Below are 16884 nucleotides of genomic sequence, written 5' to 3' on the forward strand. Positions count from 1 at the left end.
ACAATAGCTATGTGTATGGCGATGTGAAGAGGTATTTCACCGCAGGAATTACGATACCGAACAGCTTCGATGCTCACGTGTTTATGAAGTGACAGCGTAAATTATTCAGGTTCATATCTATACACCCATAATTTTGGCACGGAAAGCGTAACAGTCACGGTTCTTCCGAGCAACGTAATCTTCAATGATTGTCAAGCAGGTGGCCTCAGCGTCCTTCCTTATTCTTCTATGAAAAGGTAACAAGATACTGGTATGTATAGGCGAAAAGACAAAAAAAGAACACACTTGTGATGAAAGTTTCGTTGAAATACGAGTCGGCATCTGGTCATGTATGCAAAGTTTGCGTTTGGCAGCATTACAGATGGTGCAGAAGCGTTTATCAGACCACAGACATTTCTGCGCTGCTCCATCTTGATCTGACGTCATGTGGCGAATTTCCCCATTCATCATCATCAATTTATCTGTTCTTGTTGTTGACCTCGAATAAATATACGAAACACTATACGAAATTCGTGTAACCGCGTTTACTGTATGACATGTTGAACGTATACTATAATGCAAACTCGAATTGTCGCTTAATCCATAAAAATGTGACAATTTGGGTACAAGAATGGGAGTAGCTATCATCAACAAAACCGGAACATTCGCACACACGTACGGCTCATCACCAAATGGGGTTAGAATTATTATGGTATAATATCAACCCGGTTCTTTGGACAAGCCCACAACCGTAAACATGACTTTATTTGGTGCACCTATACATATTACGGAGTAAATCAATAAATAACAGGCATATCCATCTTACGATTCGATTTCTCCCGCAGTGGCTTCTGCCCTAAGGCTCCTCATGTCCACGTGATGTCCATGGATTTACTTAATCGACTCGCCGAGGCTTCTTCATTTCTTTTCTTTTCTTTTTTTTTTCTTCACGGCCGGCCATTTTTCATCGTAATGATGTAGGTGAACAGCTCATAACGGATCAGCGGCCTTTTATATACTCGCGAGAGCAACAGAGACAACAATCTCGATACCCGACTTACCCGTGGTTGCACGACTATAGATACACGACAATCGTTACAAAGCGTGTTGCGATGCTTATCTCATATGTTGTCGTTATTGAACTGGACAGGAGAGGAATAAATTTTCAAAAATTTTGAGACCGTCGTTAAACACTGATGTGAAAACCGCTTGTGGCGAGGAGGTCAATGTTTTTTTTTAATTCCGTGTTAGCGTCGCGAAGCAACTGTGGCTATGAGCGGCGTACAGACGTGGACAGATGGAGAGAGGACAGCAGGAAGGATTGGAAAACAGGGTGGTTAGTATGCGTCATGGGCCGACTTCAAGGGGAACTATGCCGACATTCGTCTGGAAAGTCTACCGGAAAACCCGGGGAAAACCTCAGACAGCACAGACGGTGGTAGGATTCGAACCCACCACCTCCCAGTCTCCAGCACGACCTTGGCTACCGCCAACGAGCAAATAAGAGGGAAATAGATTGCGGCTGAAAACCGCAAGCACCTAGCAGTATAGAAACGCGCGAACTTGCGGTGCTTATCAAGCGGCGGAGTCAAGTAACGTTCACTTGGTTTCACCTGTTCTCGTTCGCTATTTTCATCTACTCTTCAGCAAACGCTTCACACACAGCAGTAAACTTCACGCATATTTCATTGCCCCAATGATTTAGGCCATTAGACCGTATGGCGAAACGGCAAAACCAAAGTTTACCACTATGCCCTCCAAGTCATACGCGTAAACTAAGCTACTGAAGTGCGGGAACGGGAGACCGCTTCCATGCAGCTCCTTGGAGAACACGCCTGAGAGGTTGAGACTGCACATTGTACAGTTTCATTCATCTTCAAACGAACGTTTCTTACTTCAGCGTGAACAACAATGCCTCCAAAGTGGCTTTTAGAAAACGGACCTGTCCGCGAATGGTATCACACAGCCAAGAAGAAGTCCAATGTGCAGCTCAGAGTTCTGAAAGAAACGTGCCTCTCCCTCGTAAATGTATGTATACAAGTCTCTAGGATTGCATATGTTTATACAAGGGATCAGAAAGCCAACAAAAGGAGCTCCACGCCAGCAGAAGCCAGCCTCAATTCTTGAGCGTGACACGCAGCGGAGCGACATAAAAGCCAGCCCACAGGAGCAATCACACTCTTGTCCGATCAGATACACTCGGTATACCTCCGGATCCGGAACATTGTACGACAATCTCTTGACAAAAACCGCAATCCTATTTTTTTTCTTTTACCCTCATTCTTTTTTGTCCGACATCGTGTTTATGTACGTGGCTCTTTTCCTCCTCTCCAAATGCAAATTGTGCCATCGAGCAACCCTGGCAGTCGCGTGATGCTCTCACAGGGAACGACGGAAACTCACGCGGCAATTCACAAGGCGTGGCTTCGGAAGCGCGCAAGGGCGGTGCTTGTGGTTTGCGCCTGTCACACACGCTACCAAGAGGCGTGGCTCCCGATGCCGCGGCGTCAATCAAGCAACCCCGTAGGCGGTGCCCGTCCCACAAAGTCCCGACGATACCGTACGACGACACTGTAACTTCAGAGTAGGCTGCTAGCAAAGGAAGTTTATCTCAATGTGGTGGTGCTGCCCCGTTTTCGCGGTCAGCGAGCACGGCATGCAGGCATACTGAGTCACGCTTGCTGGACACTGTGTCATCTACGTGCTTTTCCCTGCTGGAAGAGCAGCAGCTACGCAGACGGTCGGCAGATAGATGTCCCACGGCCAACTTGGATACTCCTACTCGACGTCATCACAAGTAGGTCATTTTTGTTTTCAGTCACACGGACATGCAGTATACATGTGATGTTTCGATACGCTATCCAAGTTCATATCACTATGTGTAACATATGAGCTCGGATAGGGATTACGACACTGACTCTTAACTATAACAAAACTTCTTTTCCCCTTCGCTCACTCCCGTTACCATTACTGGAAAATTATGCATGCTACAGTAGTGATTACATTGGGTTTGTGTCACACTGTCGTGTTTCAACGAAGTTTCATCTCACGGAAACATGCAGCGGGAGTAACTTTCGCCATCGCATTGGAAATTGGCTCCATTAAAAAGTTGAGACTTCAGATAAGAATATGTAAAATGCAGAAACCTTTATTGATTTACCAGAAGAGCGGAACACAATACAAGAACACCATTCGGGGGTCCATTCACTATATACGCGATACCGAACGGATGCAAATGTATTTGTGAGTAACGCATGTGCTACAGGCAGGCCGCTCGGTATAATCATACGATATGATGCATTTCCTTCCTTTTTTTCCCGACGCACCTCCCATTTCACACGTCACATACAGTATATCAACAGTGATATCACAAGGTATGAAATATGTGTCTATGCTACACTCTTAAAAATGAACTTCACCACATAGCACGCTCCTATACCCAACCATCATCCCGAATGATATCGTTATCTGTCCTGATTTGTTGAAAACGGGAGGCGTACGCCTTTTTTGTGACAATTATGAACAGCATAAGTGGCACAAAAAAAGGCGTACGCCTCCCGTTTCCAACAAATCAGGGCAGATAACGATATCATTCGAGATGATGGTTGGGTAGGAGCGTGCTATGCGGTGAAGTTCATTTCTAAGAGTGTATATACCGTAAAAATACAACTTCGCCACATAATGCTCCAAAGGCCGACCACAGCGCAGCATAATCAACAGTGTCACGATTCTTACAGCACCAGCTGAATTATACTCAGTTTCTAGCTTACGTGCGGTAGTCGTCATTAATCTGAGTTTGGAACGCCATGTTGGAACGCCATCGCAAATGTTGTCAAGATTGGTTTCTATCACTGCTATCGTTTTTACACCATGAAACAAGCAATGTTATACGCACGAAAAAGATAAACACTAAAATCCGTTATATATGATTTCATTCAGACACCTGAGCAGACACGTAAATTGTAGGTCGGGAACACAGCCCTCACACTGGAGTGATTTTTTACTCCCGACTATATTACTTTCTCTTTTTTTTCTGTTTTTTAAATTTATTTCTTAATAATTTTTCCATTTTCTATTTGCGCAGTTTATTTCCTATTTTTGGGCGACATAAGCGGCACACGACACGCAGCGCGAGGAATACGCGCGCAAAGCGGCCAGCTCCTACGAGGCAAATATCTTGTTGTTGAATGCCGTTCATTGTAAACACTACATATCAGAATTGGGATCAACGCTGGACACGGCATAATTCACGGAAATTGATGCACTAATGTCATCCTCAGTGCATGCAGCTTGTGTGAACACACAAACTCACGGAGTTGTCATGGCCTTTGCGGTGCCACAGCCACGTTTTTTGATAACACCTGGAAATAATGTCACTTATTTACAGGTGGTACAATCAACCGGTTTCAACAGCCGGTATATACAGTCAACCTATATGTACGTGTACAGCCATATTTCATACTTTGTGAGATTCTTTTCATATGCGCCTATAGCGTATGTATGCATGATACCGCTAACAACGACATGTACGTGGAACGTTATGAGCAGCACCCATTTTGTACAGTCAGATGCCGAAATTTTATCTGACGTCATTGTCACCGCGATCGTCGTCCAAATGAGTGATATGATGATACCTAAATCCAGGCTCTGAAAATCGAAACCCTTAAAAGTGCGAATAACAGGTCCAGAATATATAGCGCCGATATTTCGCAAAGGGAGTTCAGAGAAAGTAATTTCGATGGATGCCATTGTTGGAAGCCCCGAAATCAGCGAATATTGTTGATCGCGACTCTCCGTGGAGACTCCGCCAGAATGAGCTATACTGTTCGAAGATATAACTTTCTCGAACGGGCGACTCTCTTTATCTCTTTTCTTATCTTATGCAGTTTTCCAAAGTCCTTTATTGTACAATCATGTCATTCAGGTAATAAAGATGTGGCGTGGTTGCATCTTATTTCTGAGTCAAAATATTGAACCATATATCCACTTAACCTTCGGAACTCGCAGTTTTTTCCTGGGTGACGAAGCACAAGACATTTGTATTGAAATATGTAAAATAATAATAAGAAAGTCCAAAAAAGCACGGCAGCTTTCGCACATCAGTAAGCATGGCTTATATAGTACTGTTTGTATTGTCTCCCCCTCTGGCCAACCGCCACCCATACTGGAAGGCGGTTGATATGTGATACCTGCTGCGGTTACAGAAGACCCGGCACTGAATCTTTTCAACTCGGCACCGCAGCAGCCTGAGGCTAAAAATCCGGTTTCAAGAGATGCCTATCAGTCTGGCTGAGGTCGCTCTTTTCACTCTCAGACAGATTTTGGCAGCCATTTGATGCCATGGTGCAGATAACTTCACATATGCATAATAGATGATGTAGGAAAGCGACGCAAACGTAATATGAGTTACTACATGCGAGGAATTGAATATATACGTATAAGTGATACATTATGCCGTTTAAAAACACGTGAGGGGGACGCGAGAAACAAACCGCAGTGGGAAGAAAGTTTAGGAAATGTGCTATCGTAATACTCAATTGAATTGGGTGGTGGAATTAAAATAGGGAGAAATGATCCTCGGCTCAGGACCTTCGGTGTTCCTCCGAAAACAATGGATTTTTTTCTAATTACACTGCCTTTCCAGTACGTTTTGCCTCTTACCAATATTTCATTCCTCCCTATATTTTAGAATTCGCTCTTGGAACCTCGACGTGGTAAAAGCTGGTTATTCCGTCTTTCCGTCCGTTATTACGTCAGACTCAAGGCAGTCAATGGAGCATTGATAGACCTACGTTAGCTAATTTGCACGAAACTCAAGGGAGGGATCTGGTGCCTTTGGGAAGTTATAAATACTTGGCAGGAGCAATGATGAGAGTTGTATAGTCCCTTGAGTTTCAGTCATCCACCGTTCTCTGAGTTTCAGCCTTCGCAGCCGCAAGACTGTGGGTTAAACTTATAAGGGCATTAACACCCAATGACACTCAGAACTATTGTCCGTACAGTGTAAAGACTACCAGCATATCGTAGGTCACGGCCAATCAACATTCAGATTACTTACTGAAACAGGAACTGACGTTCCTTGTTTTATTTCCAATGCTCGTTATGTATATACCGAGGGCATTTATTCACATCCAGGGCACGTGTGCTACTATCGCTGGCGTGCCATCCTAACTGCATATCACCATATGAGTATGTATTTGACTATGATGGAGAATAACTGTTCTGAAGCTGGAACACAGAAACTGACACACAAGCCGCACAACACAAACCTCAGGGTGCCTATAATGGGAGATAGCAATTTTCTATTTCTCAAATTAATTGCGCGCATTAATTTAATGTCTATTTATCACTGAAATCTATATTTTTTTAATCTCTCATGCTATTTGACTTAGGTTCAACTGTTTCATAGCTTATGCTAGATATTATAAGGAAAAACATGTTAATCCTTGCACTGCACTGAGAACGAGGTGTGTGTTGCAAAGTGCATTGCCTTCAGATTCCGCAAGTTTAGAACGATTTAATGGCCAACGAAAGCTCAACACGAGAATCGAAAATAACTCCATTGCTGCTGTATAGTTGTAGGAGTAATACAGAAATCATTCTCACCTTGCTATCTCTTGCTTTATACCTACCTTTATACCTTCTATTTCTGCTAATTAAGAGGTTAGGTAACCTTTACATGCTAATTGATCATCAGATTTGAAATGGTTGGTTGGTAAAATAACAAGGGGAGGCTGAATTCGCGCAAGCGAATTCTGCTACCCCAAAAAACGAAAGACGGTAGACCCCAAAGCAGAAAAGAAAAAAGAAAGGAAACGGTACGATTGCACCACAGAAGGTGCGAGCACACCGCAAAAGTTCACCGCGGTGAGCGCCTCGACCGCGACCACGCAGGACCGAGCGCGCCGTTCACATCAAGGATCATAGTAATGTCCACGCTCCGTCTAGTATAGGGTTTCTAGTCCAGATTTCACAATGAAATTGACAAGAGCATTGAAGGCCGCGTCCCTGTGGTTAGCGTCCCATGCGCCTAAGACTTTCTCTATGCTGAAGTCCCTGCAGTCGAGATGGCCAAGGGTCTGCCTCAAGATGCCTCTTTGTGCAGCATGTTTTGGACAATGCATGATGATATGTTCAGTGTTTTCCACTGTCCCGCACAGTAGACGGTTGGGCGAGTCCACCTTGCCCACTTTATGAAGAAACTGGCGACCATAGGGCACATTCACGCGTAGACGATGCAGGATTTGGAATGGTATTTTCCCTATCGCAGTCAGTTTGCTCACGATTCGATGCTGCGGCCCCGTGGACTGCAAATAGTGGTACACTGATAATTTAGTTCGGCTCTTATAAACCTTAACACGTAGAACATCTGTTCGGTGAATAAGCTACAGCCGCGATAGCCTGGGATTCATGTCTAGAAAGAACGCACTTAAGATAGAAGCGAATATACAACGGCCATTCTGTTATCGGACCGCTGCAAGATACCATATCAAAATCAGTGAGCACACGTTCAAATTCTCAACATTTGGCGTGGCGACGTTTTGGATCAATCTTGCCGTCGTGCTATGTCATTTGTAGTCAACATGAACCACTTTGAACCCTTGAACGCAAATCCTCAATCATTCTCCAACAGCATTTATTGCGATGCAACTTATGCTCCGTAATAGTTTTATTTAGCACGCATTAATTATCTCGATGCCCAAGTAGACGGAACAGTAGATAATTTTTCGAATTGGCAGTCCGAAATGAAAGTTACAGCTGTTGATTTTCAAAACCTCAGCTGCGGTAAATTAAAATATCCAAATCACCACTTCTGTCACTAATTCTTATTAGGTACGTAATTGCATTATAATCCTCTATTTTTGTGACGAAAAATACGAGCCTTAAATACTAGTTTGTACAAAAATAAAACGTGCAGTGATATATGTTGTTTCTCGCCTGTATACAGTGACCCACGCAAATCCTCAATATTTAACAATATGATAACTGGAGAACTCGTGCGTCATACTTAAGAGCAAACTTGAACTTGAACGCGTTAATATTCCAGGCTAAGTCGTTCCTTAAAAATATATGGCATATCTTTATCTTTTGTCTAATGTACTAATGCCTCCTATAGTGACAGGATATCAAGCAAGTAGTGGCATATTCTTTGGTCTTCTCTTACGTTTGTAGTTTTAAGTCGGATAAGCAACACTATAAAAATAACGAGACTATGTAATGTAAATAAACAAGAAGTGTGGGTTGCAGGAAACGAGAAATGAACCCATATTCGCTGATTCCCGAAAGGGCTTTTCGTTACCACCTATATACTTCCGTGGCTCAATTGCTAGCGTGTTCGCCAACTGATCCCAAGATTGCGGGTTCGAACCCAACCGAGGACGCCAGCAACTTGGTGGCAGGGTGCCTTGACACGCCGTCTTCCGCAAGGGACGTTAAATACGGTGTGTCGTGTGTTGAAATTGCAGCATACGTTAAAGAACCCCCAGGGGGGCAAAATTAATCCAGAGACCAACCACTGTGGCGACGCGCATGATCACAGTTGTCTCGCAACGTAAAGTCACGAAGTATTATTATTATTATTTTCGTTGATTTCGAGCAAATATCAAGAACTAAATGCCTATAGGGTAGTGGATAGCAAGGTAACCGACTACAAAAGTAGCTGACAGCAAAAAAAAAAAAAAAAAAAAAAAAATCCTGGCGCATGGTTCTCGTACAGTGCACCGAATAGTAGTTGCAAACAGGCCATGAAAATAGAAACAGAAAGGGAGATGGGACGATGTGATACTGATACGAAAGTGGCCTGCACAGCAACCTGTACAAAAACAATGTTAAGCAGGAGGTGAACGTTTCGGTGAATATCTCGCTCATTTCCGTACATATGTTGTTCTACATGTCGGCGTTGTAGATTTCTATCGCTCCAGGGGTGCAAAATCGCACAATTTAAATGTGCTGCATGCCCAGGACAATAGTGTAACACGATATTAAGTTAGAAAGTCTCAAGAAGGCGTGTCTGATTGTATTTATGTACCTGTTGACTGTCCTGTTCCTTTCCTGTCCTTGTCATAGCTTGCACGTAACGACGTATAGTGTGTGTTTATAAACGAATTTCATTACAAGCGCATGAATACAGAGAAAATGAAATCAAACGCGAGCCAAAGTATAACCCTTGAGCAATGCTATACACCCTATATAAGAAAGGGAGAGAACTCGGGTGAAAAGCCAGAAGACGTGGAAAAATGGGTGTTACGTTCAGCAGTGTCCCTTGACGTATTTGTCACCATTCGCGTACAAAGGGTTCCCGTAGGTGTAGTATACATTTATCGGAGAAATCCGCGACTTGCCCCATCCTCCAAGTAGCAATACAAGAAATTCGAGTTTTAGTGTCGTGCTAAGTGTGAGCGTTGTTATACGATCGCCGTCATGCACCCCCGCAAGCCCATCGTCATTGTCAAGGTGGTGGTGGTGGTGGTGGTGATGAAATAGTCGGCCACGCTCAGGCGGGCAACGTCACAACTATATCGCGGGGGGGATCGCGCATCCTGGGCAGACTTCACAGGAAACTGCATGTGCAGACATTGTCTTAAAGTGTCTCGGGAAAACCCAGAGAAAACAGACAGCACAGCTGGCTCCCGGACTCGAACCCGGGTCACATGCCGGGTTCGAAAGCAGGCGCCGGCTGTCCCTCGTGAGACGTCGGGCACGGTCCAAAGGGGTAAAAATCGGGCTGCACGAGGGCTGATCATTCTGTTCTTCTCAATCTGGAGCCTACTTTTCTCCTGGTCATTATCCTTTCGTCTCATTAAAAAAGCTCTTGTAGCCTGTTCCTGGTCATTACTGTGAAGGGGAAGCGCAACAGCGTCAACAGGGTTCGCGAAGATAAGATCAAAAGAATATCTTTTTCTTTTTCTCTGAAATTTTTTCTCTGAAATTTTCTCTGCTCGGGCACTGCTACGACCGTGAAATTAGTTTGCTGCCACACTCCATTTCAGTAGTCCTTCGCGCTCCTTATACCTTAATTACACATTGTTAACTTGCCAAAATGTCAACACACAAATATATACGGCATTCTCTTACGTATTACAAATCAGAGTATGCTGCAGTTAGGTAATTTGGCACGGTGTGGCTCCAATTTTCAGACCGATCCTTCCGAGAGACGCGCAGATATTTGCTACGCTGATGGATATTTCCATTTCCTTTCCACGCCAGCTGCGGAGCCTGCGCTTGGCATTCATACGGTCGTAATTATCAACACAGGCCGACATCTTAGGAGTCACTCTAAAAGCGTAGTACCTGCACTGGTGAAATGATATAAGGCCCTGTAGCCCAACTCTCGCACGTGATTCGACTTCCCAAGTGTCTAGCTTTCAACAGTTCTTGCCTCGGGTAGTTTATGCGCCAACACGAAGAGCTGAACGACCTACCGGTGGCCGCCTCAAGGCAGATCACGACTGTGCGTAGACATGCAGGAGAAATGTTGCACGGACAGACCGAGAGGATCAATTCGGGAGGGGACAAAGTTCTAAGAAGTGACGAGTCTTACAAGAATTATTGAGGACAAGCAATTCGTGTCGAGAAGCGTTGACTTTAATGCAGACTTGGTACGTATCTAAATACTCAAGTTATTCTATCCTAAATACTTTTGGGAATAACTTGGTACCTTACAAATACTTTTAAAAGTGAGTATTTAGCATTTTCACTTAAAAACGGTTTGGAAATTACTTGTACTCATTTCGTAGTTACTCCTAAGATACATCATTTCTTTGGTTGTTTTAGATTCTTTTTTACTTTCTTTGTTTTGTTTTGCGAGGAGCAGAGCATCCTACAAGAAGGTATCACGGGAAGAGAAGATTATCCGAACAAGTATCTCTTTGTTATCTTGATTTTGTTTTTTTATTGTTCCACAGTCAATTTCACAAATTGTAACTTGTTAGGGATCTTGAAAGTAACAAGTTATACTTTTGTGAGCATGTAGTATTCTACTCAAATGCTTTCCAAGGTTGAGTATCTAGTATTCTACTCAAATACTTGCAAAGGTTGAGTGTTAAGTACTCTACTCAATGACTTCTTTTCCCCTATACTCTAAAAACACTACCTATACTTCACCCCATAGCACGCTCTCCAGCCACTATTCCGAATGCCATCGTTCTGCCCCTGATTGGTTAAAAACGGGGGTCCGTAGGCCTTACTGGGACACTTATTCAGTTATGTTAATTGTCCCCAAAAGGCGTACGCCCCGCACTTTCCACAAATCGGGAGTGATACCGGTATCATTCTGTACAACGATTTGCATTCACCGTGATATGTGGTGAAGTTCTGTTTTTAGAGTGTATGGTACTCAGTAACTTAACTTAAATACTCTCTTGAGTATATTGTACAAGCCTACATTAATGCATGATAAGGATTTTGTCGAAGCAATTTGCCCTAGAACTTTCGATCACTTATACGACTTTAGACATAGTCCTATACTGGATGAACTCTAAGCCTTTGCCCTGCTACATTCGCGTGCGTGTCATGCTAAGTGCTTTATTAACTCATCATATCATATCAACCCACATGAACTGGGCTAGGGTCCCGCCGTCTAAGTGAGAAAAACACCCCGTGACACTATCACACATCATTGAATTATTGTCGTTGCCTTGAGGTTGACAACACGCTATTGTTGTAGACGGGACTAATAAATAGCTCATCTAATTTTTGTTGGTTTGTTTTTAAAGGGAATGATGCTGTCGTTGCTGTTAAATGTTTCTTGTTGTACAACTGTGCGTCATGTAAAACAAGTGCATGCGAGCAAGTCTCACGTAACTATGAAGAATTGGACATCTAACTTGAGCGTGCAGATGAAACACGTCCGCGTGTGTATAAGCAGCGAATGGTACTTGCACGCCCGGTGTAATTATTTGTCAGGCCATTCATAATGCCGCATTCCTCCTTTACAGATGTTGCCTGTCTGCCTGTTCCTACCTTAAGTGCCCTAAATAAGCGTGGCAAAACTATTATACAACTACTCTTTATGCTTCAAGTGTGTTGCGTCAGGTGCTAATGTGAAGAGAGTATAGTTGCAGTAGAGATGAAGTGTTTATCTCATCGTTCTTTACATTAGTGGCTCTTGCATCCGCCCAAGGAGTTCCACAACTGCTCAGCGTCTTGTGCCAGTACTACGTGCACAGTCTATTTCACGTGTAAAGCACATAAGTACAGAATGGATATCACTCCCCCAACACCATCACGCTCGCGAGAAAACTAACTAACTCGTAAGCCCGTCGGGCTTAGGTGGGCCCGCTCATGTAATGTTATGCATTTAGTGAGAGCTGAATGAATAAATAAAATGAAATGAAACTAACTAACTAACTAACGAACTAAGGAAACTATGGAAATTGATGTTATGAGGCTGGAACACAGAAGAAAGGACAAACACACAAAGCATCAAGTGCCTAAGAACAATGAACGAAGAAACAAGGAAGCCACTGAAAAGGTTAGCCTGCAGCTGAATGTCCTTTTCAGTGACTTCCTTCTTTCTAAGGAAACTAACCTTATCTTTTCTACGCATGGCGCAACAGCGCCACCAAAAAACTGCGCACGAAATTAAACCCACACTGCACACGAAATAAAGTACACAATATCCGGCGATTGTAAACGATAGAACAGAAAGATACCAAATGTAAAGTACTCGGCAGGATAATACGTCTGGTCACACGCCCGCGTTATATAGGCTCAAGAGTAATATATATATATATATATATATATATATACGCTACAAAATTTAGGTTCGAACGACCAGGATGTTGAATATAGATAGGGGAGAAAAGACACCAGAGACTGAAGTAGGGATAGGGGAAAGTTATTTATTAAGCTGGCATTTAAACTAAGGGTCTGTATCTATATATATATATATATATATATATATGGCCCCCACCTACGCATTGCTGATGAAGGCCCAATAAGGCCGAAACAGCTGTCCAATGCTGGTGTGGCGACGTTTGGGACTTATAAACATTTGTCCAACGTGCAGCCAAAGAGCGTATGCTATTTTTCTTCATTTTATATATATATATATATATAAGAAATCACTTGCATAGTGTTTGCTGAAACCTGAAGTTTGTTTAGATAAAATGTGAACGTATAGCGTGAATAAATTTTTGAATTTGAATTTTGAATTTGTTTTCGTTAAACAGCCATACTACACCACCTAACAGGCCTCGTAGTCCTATATGAGTTTTATTTGCTAACAAAATTTGGTAATACAATACGTTTATGATTACGTCACTGCACGTTTTTATAAAACTGCTTCAATTTTCATCTTAATTGATCGAGCGGTCTGACAAACGGGTTGATTAGTACACGCATACTCGCTCGATATTCTCGAAGGAGGCTCTACTAAAGTGAGTGCATACTTGAGTGACGCGGACCGAACTGGGTTTCATTGTAAAACCAAGACACCGTCGGCAAGGTTGTCAAGAAAAACAACTGATATATTTTCTCTGCCCCAGGTGTCTCAGGAGAACAGATATTTTGTTGCTTATACCTGTCTGGTTGGGTGAACTGATCAGAGGTACTCAGGTACAATGTAAACACTTTGTAAATGCTGTTGATTTAATTCATTGTAAGCAGCAACAGCACAGACACGAACGAACACGAACGGTGTCTGTGCTGTCGCTGCTTACCATGAGTTATCATTACGAACTACCCCACCGCACCAGTTTACTGTTACTTTAGCAAGTAGCGGTATCTGCAAAAGCTACGAATGATTATATGGTGGTGGCAGCGTTATTAGTTGCTACATTATTAATTGCTTCGTACAGCGTTATTAGTTGCGGCGTTGCTAGCCTCACATGTTGTCCTCACATTAATGCTCAACGGCACAAGGCCTTCTGGATACCAAAGGAAGCGTATTATTACATCAAAACACTGTACGAAATATGGCTGGCTTATTTCAAAGCTAACTCTTATCTAAAGAGAACGCTAGTGCAGTCTTGCCACATTAAAAAAATACATCTCAAGCTCGCAGCAAGTCTATATTGTAAGGTCAACACAATCTGAACCTCAGAGGTAAAAAAAAAAAAAGCGAAGAGTAAACTAGCGCCATTTTAGTACGCCGCTCGCTGCGATGACCACACTATACGCGCTATTCTTTGTATATTACTGTGATGTGTTACTGCTGCATTACCTGTTCGAGATAACCATCTCGTTTTAAACAAGGATATGACAACGCTAACAATGAACTAGGCAACACCTGTTCGTAGGATATAAGGATAATTCGCGATTATGTGTGGTCTTATATGTCGCAACGTAATCGTGACAAGGACCGACGCCACTGTATAGTCGGTCTGTGGCTTGATTTTGCACACCGGGAAGGACGACCCGTTTAATTTGTACAAGGACAATTCGTACCATGCCACCAAATTACGGGCGTCTAGGCAACCTTGCGGCCAGTAATCGGACACGTCACCCACTGTTCCGCTGTGGTTAAAAGCGCCAAAAAGACTCCTCACGACGACACAAAAGCAACACGCACAAACACAAAGGGCTTTGTATGTGTGCATGTTGCTTTTGCGTCGCCGTGTGTGTCTGTTTAGCGCTTTCACTCGTGAAGATGTCTCACCAACATGTCCAGCGAGATGTTTTATGTTGGTTGCGCTTCTCAGTCTGAAATATGTCACACCAACTACCTGGAACCTCTACACTTTTGATATGTACCACATCTTGAAATTAAATTCCCCAGAAAGCTAAATTATAGTGGTATACCATTAACGTCTCGGTCGGAATATAAGGGACGAGTCCATGAGAATTTTTAGGAGATGAGCTTCAAACAACTAGCAAGCCTGAAGCTTGCGAGCACAACTTCGCACGCTCGCAGCTTTTTGCACCTCTCATTCCCCATTTCCGTTCTTGTTTTACTTCTTAACTTACAGTAATCGTCCTCCTTCGCTCAAGAAGTTGAGGAACGGTATCGCCGGTGACCAATGAGAAGGGGGACCCGTTTGCGAACCGTCTGAGTCAAAATGATTCACTAAAACTCCCTATTACAACTCCAGGGACGATGTAATTTAAAAAATCCGGTTCAGAATATATCACTATTAGAACTGTCAGGACAAATATGAGAGTGCACGTAATCCTGACACTTTTGCAAAACATATCTCATCATGCACTTTCGGCATAAAATTGATTTATTTGTTACTTAAATATATGCTCTCGCTTTACCATCTCGAATTTAGACTTATGTCATCCTGAAAATTTTAGTATTTCTTAAATTTTTGCCACTAATAATTTTCTTTACCCAGTCACGGTGACATATGACTATGCTAAAATCGAAGCGGATGTAAGAAACATATTTTGCAAACTTCTGGGGCTATATAGTCCACCACCGCGCATCAGGTGCAGGGTATCCGCCTATTCTGGGACCTTTGACGACGACCGCCCTGTCGAGCTGACTATAATAGACTAATGTAATCTCACGATCATCTCCTCACTCCTTCAAAATGGTAATGGGGTAGAGGTCAGCTTTGATGAGGGGTAAGAGTCCCTCATTATCATCATTATCTGTGTATGTGTCCGTGCTGTAAACCAGTAGGCTACATACGCCATAGCTATGTGCCGAGCGAGGTCAAAAGATATAGCAGCGACGTATATCGGGGTTTGCTGCCTAGCATATGTAGGACCGCGTACTGATAGTTCAATGTATAGGCTGGAAATCGGGTCAATTTACGCAGGAAAGTCTGACCGAATAAAATCTAATTCCTGCGTAAAATGGGCTAAAGAGCACTGTACAAGTAAGCTGTAAGCTGGCAAGTACATATTTGCCAGCGATGACACGAAGTTGTAGCTGGATGCATTTTTAGTCTTGTACTCGTGGTCATGTCTCATACTGCGCATGGCAAACTATTCGCTTACTGATCCGCTGTATTTTCTTCAGCACAAAACGTCCTTTACATGGGTTCCCTCCGGAGACGTCTTCATGTCATTTCAGCATCGTCTGCATCATTCCTCACCACTTACAGCAATGTGATCATTCATGCACTGCATTGTAGAAGCCAATTAGTATATGAAATCGAGAGAACAAGGGTGTAGTTTAGCCAATTGACGTGATAGCCATCATGAGACCAAATGAGCAGCCACATTTAAATGGGCACCAAAGTTGCAAAACATCTCGCGAAATGAAACATGTCGTTACCTTGACACCGACACAAAAGGAACGGGATTCACCCGCTACGTCGTTCGTTCATGATTTATAAGCGAAAGAATCCCTCTGAAGAAGGCCAACAATGCGAGGCGGGCCCTCATTGGCTTCCTCAAACGATTTGTCCAATCATCGCGGGAGATCGTTTGAAGATACCAATCCGAGTCTCCTCCGCACTGTCGCGCTTCTTGAGTAGGAGAGAGAAAGCGTCAATTGCGTTTTTTTCTATCGATCATAAATCGCGAACGACGCAGCGGATGCATGATGTTCCTTTTATGTTGGTATCGAGGTAACGGCACCTTTCATTCCGCGATTATACATTTTTGCACTTTAGTGCCCCTTTAATAAGAACGGGGAGTCAGCACAAAGACATCAACTCATATTTCGCTCAGTGCTGTTTTTCATTCGTTCATGATAATGTAGTAAGCACAGAAATACATTTTCGCCCCTCATATACAACGTCTCAACAACAACAACAAATAAGTTAATGATAATGAAGCGCAACGTCTCAGCACGCGATTGAGCAACGCAAATCCGCACTACTCTGCTTAATCCGATCGGAGCGTGTACATATATCAAAACCACAAAGCATGTACTGCAAGCGCTTCTGATTGCCACGCACGCACCGCATCAGGTCGACCTAACTGTTACCTGACCCATCACCAGACATAATAAAGACGCAGAAACCCTTCAAGAACACAACAACCGGCCTGACCACGCATTTGCCTAAG

At 43.2% G+C, this 16884-nt stretch overlaps 1 protein-coding gene and 1 long non-coding RNA gene across 4 annotated transcripts in view; one reads left to right on the top strand and one right to left on the bottom strand.

The window, feature by feature from the left end:
- Positions 1 to 16884, top strand: part of LOC135378019 (iroquois-class homeodomain protein IRX-4-like) — a 69382-nt gene that overhangs the window by 12082 nt on the left and 40416 nt on the right. The window contains exon 1 of one of the 3 annotated variants that reach the window (XM_064610839.1): positions 2552 to 2776. The exons of the other annotated variants lie outside the window; for them this stretch is intronic. Within the exon in view, the coding sequence (XP_064466909.1) occupies positions 2732 to 2776 (45 nt within the window). The 5' untranslated portion in view covers positions 2552 to 2731. Of the gene's footprint in view, positions 1 to 2551; positions 2777 to 16884 lie in introns of those variants that run through there. 3 annotated transcript variants of the gene reach the window in all.
- The window catches only part of LOC135378026 (uncharacterized), a 96209-nt gene that overhangs the window by 3597 nt on the left and 75728 nt on the right, over positions 1 to 16884 (bottom strand). The window lies entirely within an intron of this gene.

The sequence above is a fragment of the Ornithodoros turicata genome, chromosome 1 (assembly GCF_037126465.1).
Source record: "Ornithodoros turicata isolate Travis chromosome 1, ASM3712646v1, whole genome shotgun sequence".
Lineage (NCBI taxonomy): Eukaryota > Metazoa > Arthropoda > Arachnida > Ixodida > Argasidae > Ornithodoros > Ornithodoros turicata.